The sequence below is a fragment of the Leptinotarsa decemlineata genome, unplaced genomic scaffold (assembly GCF_025532065.1).
Source record: "Leptinotarsa decemlineata unplaced genomic scaffold, Ldec_3_MD MMD2_tig00026314_RagTag_RagTag, whole genome shotgun sequence".
In the NCBI taxonomy this organism is placed as follows: domain Eukaryota; kingdom Metazoa; phylum Arthropoda; class Insecta; order Coleoptera; family Chrysomelidae; genus Leptinotarsa; species Leptinotarsa decemlineata.
The window spans coordinates 194,410-207,164 of record NW_027412684.1 but is presented as its reverse complement, the minus strand read 5'-3'; the positions used below and the strand labels follow the sequence as shown (position 1 = coordinate 207,164).

Here is a 12,755-nt window from a genome sequence, read left to right as displayed (position 1 = left end):
ACATATCATTCAATCCCCCTTGCTGTTTGAGATTTTAAGTATTGTGTTCGCCCCTGCTAGATAATTGATGTGATCTTACTGAAAATTAGCTTTCGAAATGTACCTATTGAAAATAGTTGTTTGTATTTTCCATAGAGGCAGTAATATAGATCGTGGTACATTTTCAAATTCACACCCTGTATAACCAAGTTTTTCCCATCCGTGATATTTCTCAAGTATTTGCCTGTATCATTGGAATTCAGTTCACTTGTAAAGAGTTTCATGTTGTCACATAGATTCAGAAAAATGTTATTGCCATACACAGAGCTATTCAAATTCGTTTCTGTATATGCGGATCCCGTAAACAAGAGATACAGTGTCGGTTAAATCAAGGCAAAGTTGCGTATTTTAAAGACCTATTCAATGATGTAAAATAATCGAATATAGCTCTTTTGGTTTTGGAGATATACAGGAAAAACAAAAAAAACCCAAATTATTTTTTTGCCTATATTATCTTCTATATTCGCAGACATATCGAAAATCTGTCGACATTTTGCTATTGGCACTTGATCTGGGATATCAGAATATGTCCATGAATCTTTTATTCAAGGTGTCATATGACTTGGGCCACCCCCATCTTTGAATTTTTAAATACGGGCCTGAATTTTTTGTTGTATTTTTTGTATCGTCGACGTTCACTTCATACTGAGAAACTAAATTGAATTTTATATTTCCGGATGTTTGGGTAATATTTTATTATAATTGTGTGAATTATTCCATTTTGAATTACGGACCTGGAAATTGGTTGACTAAGTTGAATAAAAATACAATAGCAACTTTCACATCTTTCTATGTACTGTAGAATTTTTTTAGAATTTTATTTTCATTTTTAAGTACCTATTCATATTTTTTTATTGCTCTGAGCGTTTTCTTCAATGAACATCGAATAAGAAAACCTTTAACGAATATCTGAAACATATCTACATCAAAAATATATTATATGTGCAGAGAAAGAAATGATTGCACTAAAAATATCCGAAACGAACACTTTAATTGCAATGGAAATTGAAATGAAGTAATTTATGTACACAAAAAAATTAAAGGCGTAATAAATGTTGAAATTAGAGTCCTTCCGTTTCGAGTCATTTTTGAACTCTGTTTTTTAAATTATTTATTGCCCTTAACACACTTATTTGCTGCATTGTTGCGAAATCATTCAAAATCCTCAATCTTGAGTCTTCCACATTTACTATCTCTCTCCCAGCGTAAATCCTATTTTTCAATGTCCCTCATAGAAAAGTCAACATAAATACGCGTTACGCAGCAGTAATATTCAGTTATCGGAGATATCAACTCATTATGTATAAACCTCTTAGAAAGCTAGCCACTCGCGCCAGAGAAACGTCAGGAACAAATTTCAAAAATACCCGGCCTCCAAACCCGAAGAATAGTGACACTGAATATTAACTCTTCACTTCTTCGGGTATGTCCATGGAGACGCCCGAAAATTATATTGTATAGCGGAACACGTGTTGCGATTTTGTAAAACTGTAAATTGAAACTCTCACAATAAATAGTTTCTTGAGTACGTTATGGATTTTCATCACGTATTGGCCGATGTCATTACATATTATTCGTGAACCGTCTACGCTTTCGTGTTATTGTTCACTCAAAACAAAATTATCTAATGGGAATTAAAGTTATCAAAAGTACAAGACAATTTGAATTTTGGAGTATTATGAATGAACTGATCCGTCCCTGCTCATCTGTTAACTGGCAAATACCAGTTGTTGAACCAATTTGTTGGAATGATTATCTCCGTCCGACTCAAACCCTTGACCCATTATAAATAGAAATAGTATAAATATCTGAATTTGTATTTTTAGCACTGTCAACATGAAGATTTATTGGCTCATTTGTTTCATATTAGGGAGCTTTTTTGCTTGCGTAGGACAGTCAGGGGTGATTTTCAATAAATTGAAGAACAGCACAATATCTTTGGTTGGTGAAGTGAAAAGTGGTTTACATGATATAAAGTGCAATGCTCACAAAATTGGCAATGAGATTTTTGGACCCCTAATGGAGCCTTGTCCAGAAGATAATAAGCAAAATAATTTAACTGGAAACGATGACGAGGATCAGGGACAAACTGAAGGTGGGTACAATGGACTATGATCACTTTATTTATTTCAAGAAATATTGTACAACTCATAATTTTAATATACAATTAGAATTAACGAAATAAAAAAAACTTGAAATATAAAAACAAAAGAGATGTGTTATTCAAACAGATGTACACTCTTTTAATCGCTCTTCAAAAAGTTCATTGTCGAAGAATATTTTTTATTTTTACAAGTGGTGTCCATGCAATTTGCACTGAATCATCAATCATTAATCGAAAAAAATTAATACGTTACTGACTTTTTACTAAGTGTTCTGGCGATGTCTTGAATTTATTGGAGCCTCTGGTGACACCCTAAATTTTGTTTTATAAGAGAGAGGACATTGGTAGATCAAGATCTTCAGATGATGTGATGCTGCAGGTTCTTCCGGGTTTTCCTGCAGCTGAAAAAGCAAATGCGCCACTGGAATCAATGAAGTCGCCCCGGAGCGCCAATTAATTTTTATTGTTGTTTTAAGTGAAAATAATGCCTGTAATCAACCTCTCAGTAGATCAGGTGTCTCGATTCCATTCGTCTAAATACATTTTGACATACTGATATTGTTTCCCTGCACATACAGAAAAGTAAATTGAATCAGGTGTTATCGTGGTCAAAATATGCATGGTTCTGCTCGTTTTCCCAGGGACTTATGTACTCTTCAGAAAATGGTGAGACTGTTTTATATATTTCCACTCTCAAATTAATCACCGATTGAAATCAACTTTGATTCTCTGAGAAATCAAGTTGATGTATAATGTTGTGTGTGCAATTGTGAAGCTCATTACATGCGATGTGTATAGCAATAGTTAATGGTGAACAAGACCAAAGGACACAATTCCAAGTTGAAAAAATAGTTGATTGAGGAATGCATTCGCAATGAGTAACTGAACTGTTTTTGGGTTGAGTGGAAAAATATTTCTGATGGTGTCTAACACCTAACAAAAATAAATTCCGCCCTTTATTTTCAAAAATATCTGGGATAATTATCAGTATTTTTGTTTTTGTTGTGTATATATTCATTTGAAAATGATGAAGATGATGATTATTATTATTATATCAGTGTTTGGATGAAATTTCATTGTTTAGATCAGGAGTTGGTTGAACATCCGGAAATGCAAACATATAAATATATATACAGTATTTTCTGATCATATATATATATATATTTGTTGATTGATTTACCGATTCTGGGTAGATTTACTTTCCATTCATTTGCTACCTACGTATCTCCTGGCAAAGTTTCAGCCCTTGATATTAATATTAAGAGGTCGCTCATTGTGATCTTTGATTTCCCATCTAAATAACATAGGATTTTTTTTATTGTTTGGATTTGATGGATTCTTGTAGGAAATTCAACGATCTACATAAAAGGTCTGACATGATATTTTGCTAAGTTGACTCGTTTAAAAGTTATTCGAGCTCAAAATCCAACCTCAAATCTTAGAGGATATCTTCTACAATTTCTTTTACTCTATCACAGAATAATGACTGAAAAACATGAAATATCTTAGTTTTTGTAAATTTTATCAAGTTTTTTTTTTGATAGAATAATAAAATTTTTACAAAATATCGATAATCGCAGAAAAAATCGATATTCTCATACATACTTAAAAAAAAAAATGGAACTATACTCTACCTGAGTAACGACTTGAAAAAATCAATCATCTGAAAAATTAATGAGTGCTTTATTTGCACTTGACTACTAGCTAATGTGAAATATTAAGAATCATGTTTCAATAATTTTTCAATTGTAATAAAAAAATCATTTTGATTTTGCTATTAAAAAAGTGGAAAGTTATAGAATAAACAGTTTTATAACAATTGAAAAATGTTGGAAACATGATTCTTAATATTTCACATTAGCTAGTAGTCAAGTGCAAATAAAGCACTTAATATTTTTTCAGAGAATGATTCATTTTTTCAAGTCGTTACTTAGGTAAAGTACAGTTCCGAGTTTTTTTTTTTCGATTAGGTATGAGAATATCGGTTTTTTCTGCGATTATCGATATTTTGTAAAAAATGTATTATTTTAACAAAACAAACTCGACAAGATTTACAAAAACTAAGATATTTCATGTTTTTGAGTCATTATTTTGTGATAGAGTATAAGAAATTATAAAAGTCCTCAACTATTTGAGGATGGATTCGACCTCGAATAACTTTTAAACGAGTCAACTTAGCAAAAAATCATCTCAGACCTTTTTTGTAGGTCGTTAAATTTCCTACAAGAATATGTATTGATTTTCACGAGACATCAATTCATTCGAGTGCATCAGAAATTCAAACAAGAAAAAAAATTCCTATGTTACTTAAATGGGAAATCAAAAATCACAATGACCGACCTCCTAATACTATTATTAAGGGCTGAAACTTCACCAGGATGTTTTTTCGTCGTCTTGAACAATATTTTCGTAGCAGCTAAAATAAAAATTAAAAGATTTTTAGGGCCCACCGTAATGGGCACATTTTATGATAGATAATTGTCACTCTGGGTCACTAACAATAACCTATGAAATTACTTGTCACTATAAGAAATTGTCTTACAATTTCTCATAGAAAATGTTAGCAATACATAAAAGTAACAATGAATATTTCAATGTTTGTGACTGAGGTTCCGTATGGCAACCAACAATTTTTCCCCCATTTTGACTTAAAATGATACTGGATGTTGCCCAATGGTTCTCCTGTCAAATACTCCCAAAAGAAACTCCAACTGATGTGACAGAAGAAGAATAACGTTAAATCTGCGTTGAAAACGTCATTTGAAGGATTTGAGAGTATAGATGGTAGATGCTGGTCCCACCCGGCATCGCCCGGTGAGATACCATCGCAATGGTTTGGGTATTTAACGTTTCGTTGATGTGCCGCTGTTTCCGGTTTCAAAGGAAAATGCATGATGGCTCTCCTAAGGTCAAAATACCCCGGAGGTAAAGTATCTCCCTAATTGGATCTCCGGGTGGGAGCTGATTCAAGGATATCATCCTGGAGATATTTGAAAACCACTAATTATGACAGACAGCAGGGTCTTCCTAACATCAGTCCACAGGGTAACTGCAGTCACTTAGAGGCCCACTAGCAGTTTTAAAATCGATTTCTGCAACATCAGAGGACTCAAGTCAAATATAAACTCAGTGCACTAACATCTGCAATCAAATAGTCCTCATATTCTTGTACTCACAAAAACCAAAGTCATTGCTTCAAGTAACCCCGTCCATTTTCTATATCCCGGCTCTGATTTCCACTCCCGATTCAGATGTAACTTTGGAATATCTTTTTAATCAGAAGCGATCTCTCCTGTCAACTAGAGGAAATGCTGAAACCCCAAAACATTCATGTTATATGGTTCAAAATAATATCACAGAAAATCACCAAATTCATATGTTGCGTTTATCGACCACCGTTCCTTGAAAAATCACTCATTTCACAAATAACTCAAACAATTATATGGTTCCCTAGTGGAGAGCCATTTGAGATGTGGTATAAGAGCATAGGGATCAGCTCTGCGTGTACACCTCAATCCCTTCCTTAGAGGTATTACAAAGGAGATTCATGAGGTTGATCATGTCTAGAAAGTCGCATTCCTCGTCAGATCTCCTCTATAAAAAGTGTTATTCTCATTTAGAACCAATATTCAAAAAAAAAATCCTCGAAAAAGATACACTTTTTTTTTAAATCTGTTAGAGTGATATCAGTTGGTCTCAGACAAATTTATCTCAAAGTTGTGTCGTACTGTATTATAAGTAGCATAATATTAATATTTTATTTTTATAAAACGTGTAATATTTGTCCAAGGTTTTATCTATTTTTGTTATTTATTGCTTTTCTGATATTTAATTGGCCTATTTTACCCTAAGCTGTAAGTAGTATAATCTTATCCATATTGCCTGAGATTTAATCTATTTGTATATTGATATTTTATTCTTATAGAACGTATAATATTTTTCCAAGGTTTTATCTATTTTTCTTATTTTTTGTTTTTATAATATTTAATCTGCCTATTTTACCCTAAGCTGAAATATATTCTTTTCAAATATAACACCAAATTCACAAAATTAAATAACACCAAATTAACAAAATCAAATAAAATTTCTCGAAGTTTCTACTCCATAAATGCCATACTTACTTTTTTCAAATATTTATATTTTTTCATATTCTTTATAACTTCTTGCGGAAGAAGAGCTCTGCCCTTATCGCCAAACCGCTTTGTTCACATATTTTGTTTTGATTGTACTCTAATGTGTATACGTTGTGAATAAAGTTATTATTATCAGTATTATTATTATCACTTGACGATACACAATATAGAATACTATTTTCTTTACGTGCAAACACCACTGACTTCCTGCAAATCAATAATTCCAGTGCCGAAATTTTCCGCCGCTCACAAGAACTTGACCTTTCGCAGACCACAACTTGGCGGATTTCGCGCCGTGACTAAGGTGTGCACCCGTACAAAATTCAACTGGTCCAGGAACTGAAGCTAAACCACCATAGACAAGACGTGGGTTCGCTGACTGGGCCCTGAATCACTTGGCAACTGACCCTAATTTGCATAAAAAAATCATCTTCATCGATGAGGCCCATTTCTGGATGAATGGGTACGTGAAAAAGCAAAATTGTTCAATTTGGAACGATACCAATCCACATGGAATCCAATAGCGTCCAATGTATCCGGAAAAAGTCTCTGCGAGCACTATAGGGCCTGAGATGGATGATCTGGATACCAACGACATGTGGTTTCAACAGCTCATAAATATTCTGCACGAGCAATTTGAGGGCATGGTCATCTCACGTGGAGGTGATGTGAATTAGCCACCGTTCGGTTTGACCCAGTTAGATTTTCTTTTATGTGGTTTCCTTAAGTCGCAGGTGTATGCGAATCACAAACCATAGTGGTCCTCAAAGCCAACATATCCCATGCCATGGTCAAATTCATCCTGATTAAATCGCCATGATGCGTCCTGAAAAATTGGACCTTTGGGATGCGCTCCACCAAAAAAAGCCGTGGCGGACATTTGAGCGATGTTATATTCCACACAAAATGGCATGAATAGGTCTTTCAAACGAATACAAAATGTCGATAATATCTCAAACACACTTTGTTTTATTGAAATACAGAGATAGGAAGCGCTTAATGAGAGGTTCTGTGTCAGCGACAATTATGTTTGTTAAGATGTCAATTGAAAAAAAACGTATACTCATCAGTGAAGCAAATATTGCTTGAATTATTTTGGTTTTCATTCATGAAATCTTTCATTGCTTCATAAAATCAAAATGCCTGAAACTCCTACACTCATTTGTAATGCTTGGCGATTGTTTTTTTATTAGCACGGAATCAGTTGCACTGAAATGAGCCACTGATTCCTGGATATATTTATTTATATTACCATTGCGATATTTAGCTGAACGACCTTCAAACTGAGAAATCACTCAACCCCCTTTTTAGGTGTTTTTTCCCCTCTGCTAGAGGGTTAATGTTATGCATTTGTAAGCTATTATAGCCTATGAAATATCCTCCTCAAAAATGATCTTGTCGTATTTTTGTATTTTTAGATTTTCTACAGGAGCTAAAATAAAGAATTTGGTCCGAGTTAGTTAAGATTCTCAAACATGCATGTTCTTTCGATTTCAACTCACCTGAAGTGTGTTCTTCAAATTTTTGATCACCTCTTAGAATCTGACTACGCAAATATTGCATTAATCCAGCTTTTCTGATTTTTAGGTCCACATCACACACAAGCTGACAACGTCAAAATAAAAAAAAGTTCAAATGACTTCAGGAAGAGTGAGACAGGACAAATCTTCTTTGAGATCAATTCCAAACCGATCGCCTTAGATAAAGGCACGAAATGAAGTTGAACAGCAACACTTCGTACCATATACTTCATATCTGGATGCCAGTAGATTTTAAATATTTCATCATTATTGATATGATTGTCGCAAAATGTTGAATGCTATCCTTTATTCAAAAAATTAAAAAAAAAGATTTTTCAATTTTGAATAATTGGCAATGTGTTTTTGTTGACAGGTAAAGAATGAAGCTACCTTCGTCTAACATAATTATTTGATTTATCCAACTGAAATCGAATCAATTATGAGTTTTTTCGAACAAACATGTTCAGTTTATCGCGACCAATAGTACTGCGTGAGGTATAAAATTTCTTATGACAAATAAATTGTACATGTTTTTTAATACCTGATCCCGAAGGTCAACACAATCCCTCTTCAGCCCTTAATAAATGAATAAATAGATATGTCTCTGAGAACCATCATTATCATTCCGTTCACTAGAGAGGTGCTACCAACAAAGTGCAAGTTAACATGAAGAAAAAAAAATCAAAAATTGGGTCAAAATCAAAAATCAAGTATGTGAAGAAGTTAAAAGTGTTATTGAGTAACTCAGAAAAAAATACAATACCACAAGTGAACATATGGACAAATACGAATACCTACAGAATCACGAAGTAGTGAAAACAGTGTTGGTTTAAAATTTTAGCAAGAGAAATTATCAACAGGCTCTGTCAATTTCTTGTAGAATTATGGCAAAAAAAATAGGTGAAATGATACTAAAAAATACGGACTGTTTCATGCTGATGAAAGTGAGCAGAGATGACAAATATCATCACAAACATGAAGGGACAAAAGCTGCTATCAAAATGCTGCTGAAAATATATAACGGAATGATATAACAGAATGATTGAAGCATAGTGAAAAAAATTGTAGAAAAATTAATAATTTTTGATTATTAATGATTTTTGTATGGACAGTTGTCTACTATACTCAAAATATATTGTTCACTAAATATTTCCCGCGACATTGTTTGCATGAATTTCGGTTTTTGGATTATCCCAGATTGTCGAATAGCAACATTTTCTCTTGTCTTTTCCTGTCATGAATTTATGAGGAAGTCGTTTTTCAAATTGTAACTGAATAGTTAACCGCAGATTCAGTCGGAAAACTCTTTCCATATTATTTTTCCTACGACTGTTTTCACTTTCTTCAAATCGGCTGAGCCTTCGAACCACTGAATAATATCTATCAGAAAAACACATTCACAGACTGTACAATTCCCTTTGACCCTTTCATTCACTAAACAATCATATACCAGTTTGTCTAATAGGAAGGATAATACATATATATATATATATATATATATATATATATATATATATATATATATATATATATATATATATATATATATATATATATACTTTCCTGATCCATCGATTATTCTTCAACATGTTTTTTGTATTCAATGAATATATTTGCTAGATGGGTCGAACTATTGCTCTTTTCTTCCATATACATTATAATTATCTTTCAATTTGAATTTTTGATAATTAATTGTTACGATTATATACAAAAGTAACTTTCCTAATTTCTTGAGCTAAACACATATTTCTATCCAAGTTGAATCAGAATATACGTTGGTTTCGATTGTTGGTTTATTTTTTATTCATTTCCACTTCATTTTCAACGAAATGGCAATTCAGATGGACTTTCGAAAATTCTGGCAATACTGACAATTGTTTTTAGATTATTAATCAATAAGATTCGTAAAGATGAAGAATAAACTGAACCTTTACGATCTGTATAATTTTTTATACATTGTTTCTGGTCGGTCGGTTCGACGTGGATGCTTTGTTCACTCACTCGAATTGACTGCCGTGTTGGTCGGTGGTTCAAGCCCTAGTCTGAACGATCGATTTTCACTGGCTACCGTCCAACCCGTGTTAGGAATCACACGTTAAAAGGTAAGACCTCGTTAATGCTTAGCTCGCACAAGTTTTGACTTCTGAGGGTTGTCGTACGTAGGGGTGCGACAGCTGGTTAACGGAAAAACAAATTTTAAACAAATTGTTTTTTTTAAACAGATTGTTTCTGACGAAAATGAAAATCCTGTAATGTTCAGAGAACATCGTGGGTACCAGTGGAGAGTAGAAAAGAGTTGATATTCTAGAATTTCTCCAGGCTGTATGCCTCAGGGAAAAACCTCCTGGGGCAGCAAGTGCAAGAGTTTTGCTGTTTTTTGAAAGATTAAACCTTTGAGACAGATGTTCGGCATGTCTTGAAACTGACGACAAATGGATGATAGTCCAAACACTCTATGAATAATAATATTTTTCACTGAAGCGCAATCTAATATTTTTTTCTAGAGGGGCAAGAAAATAAGTAGGAAATCGGGGAGAATGTACATATGAATTCAAACCAATACTTTTATATTTCGTAGTTTATTTCACTGAATTCAAAATGAAACATTGTTGGAAGTTAATGAGAACTAAAAGTGAAAAATCGTATTCGGCTTAATCCGCGGCAACCAAGTTATGCTATGGTCAACTGCCACCACCTTCACTCTGAAATGATTAATTTACCAGTATAAATATTGTAAACAACAGCTCTCACAGGTGTCCACTTCCGATCATCAAACATACCAGGATATTCTTCCCCAAACCTAAAGTCAATCCAAATCCAAGATAGAGTGGATGTAAACATTGACATGCCGTGATATTGAAAATCTCAAGAATTGGCCAAGGTCATATTCAGAACCAACATCTTGTTGATCGCAAATGCTATATCATACTTTGGAAACGAGTGAAATACACAAATTTTGCAGTTTAACGGGAAAAATGCAGATAATATGTGTAATATAAAAAGATTTTCATTGGATTTTTCACAGCGCACTCAAGCATTATATGAAAAGAGACGTAATTATTTCTTTATTGATAATTTTTATTTTATGTAAAATCAAAAGGAATATTAATCAAAATTATTCAACTGGATGAATTTGTCTCTTCATCAGTAGTGTCATCCTCACCAATCTGAATTATCAGTGGCTCGATTTGTGCCTCTATTATGTTATCAAGCTTCCACATCTTTGTCTCAAACTTCCGATACCACATGCCGAACACACTCCTCCCATTTCTCCGCTGTGACTGTTTTCAAAGCCTCATCAAAAAGTATTTTGAGATCTGCAAATTTGAACGTGGTGTTATCCTGAACTACAATATTCTTCACATCCGCCCATATCAACTCGATGGGATTGAGCTCGCAGTGGTATGGAGGCAGGCGAAGGACAATTTTGTTTTGGCCTGCTGCCATCTCGTCGACTATATATTTTTGGTACTCAAGCTTGCGCTCCTTGACAATTTCTAGTAGCTGTACTCTTATCAATGAGTCTTCAAAGCCAATATTCTTTGATCGCAGCCAATTTTGGATTTCAACCTCCTTTGACGACGTTGTCGGAATATTCTCTAACCGTCGCGAATGATAAGGTGCATTGTCCACACATTATCCACGGCATTATCCTCCAGATGGAGTAGAACTTTGGAAAACCACTGTTTGAAAGATTCACCGTTCATTTCTTCGTGATAGTATCCAGTTTTCTTCGACTCGAAACACCACAGCCCTTCAGCAACAAACCCATTATCATTGCCGATGTGACAAATAATAAGCCGTTTTCCTTTACCTGAAATTATGAAGAGGTATGTAAGTAAAAAAAAAACAAATACGAAGGTTACTTTTTATATATTGAGATTGAGGCAGGTCTATATATAAATATAAGTTTACCTGATGGATTTGTTAATCCGGTGGATAGTCCATCTAGAAAGGCCCTTCTAGATGAGGTCACAGTTTCATCGACCCATACTTTAGGGTTAGTACGACTAGCATTAAACCAGGTTTCTTCCATGTAATAAATTGTTCTCTGTTGTTCCCTATAATATTTAATTTTGGTCAAATACTCTCTCCTCCATAACACAATTTCCTCTCTATCCAATAATAAACTATTGCGCCCTCGTTTTTTCTATACAAAAAATTCAAATGTTTCAATACTTTATGGAATGTTGACCGCTTGAAATTTGGCAATAAAACATCTTCATTTATTTCTGTGAGTACTTTGTCTATCGTGGGTATTTCATTTCTGAAAAAGTACTCATGCACTTTCCTCCTGATTGCATGTTTATCAGCATCATCTATTGATTTTATAATGGTTTGACGATTCTGATTTGTATTCCGTTTGGAAAATGTATGATTTTGTTTATAATTCCGTAAAACATTGTAAATCGAAGCGCAACACACTTCAATTTTATCGGAAACTTTCGATACGACTTCGTCGACAGTCGATGTCTCAATCTCTTCCATCTCTTTCTTGAACACATTTAAAATCACTTTTTTCATCTCAACACTCAAATGTCTTTTTTTGGATCGTTTCCTGGCTGGACTCAGAGGATAGCTTACAGTGTCATCAGCAGTGTGTGTACTGGACATCTTGGAAAACAATTTTAAACAATATACTATAACGCACGCCACACAAACACGCAAACGACTGATTACAACCCTGTGGTGGTACCGAACTTGTATCAAGAAGGCGAATTCACCAATGAACGCTGCCCTTTCCATCTGACACTGGGCGATCACATGAACATCACGCTTCGGTTTTGTTTTGTTTCACTCTATCTTGGATTTGGATAGACTTTAGTGATCTCGTATTCATTTGGAGCTCTTTTGCTTTCAATCTGTTTTTCATATTTTGCAATATTTTTTTATGTTCTGCAGACCATGACATTTTTAGATGAATACTTTTTTCTTGTTCATTCTTGGTCATGTGTTCTT

At 33.9% G+C, this 12,755-nt stretch overlaps 2 protein-coding genes across 2 annotated transcripts in view; one reads left to right on the top strand and one right to left on the bottom strand.

Annotated features, from left to right (window-relative positions):
- The window catches only part of LOC141485245 (probable cytochrome P450 6a20), a 123,094-nt gene that overhangs the window by 93,641 nt on the left and 16,698 nt on the right, over positions 1-12,755 (bottom strand). The gene's annotated exons all lie outside the window — the stretch shown is intronic.
- Positions 1,785-8,090, top strand: LOC141485275 (uncharacterized). The gene is made up of 2 exons (XM_074181665.1): positions 1,785-2,134; positions 7,864-8,090. The coding sequence occupies exons 1-2, from the start codon at positions 1,876-1,878 to the stop codon at positions 7,992-7,994; spliced, it is 390 nt and encodes a 129-aa protein (XP_074037766.1). The 5' UTR covers positions 1,785-1,875; the 3' UTR covers positions 7,995-8,090.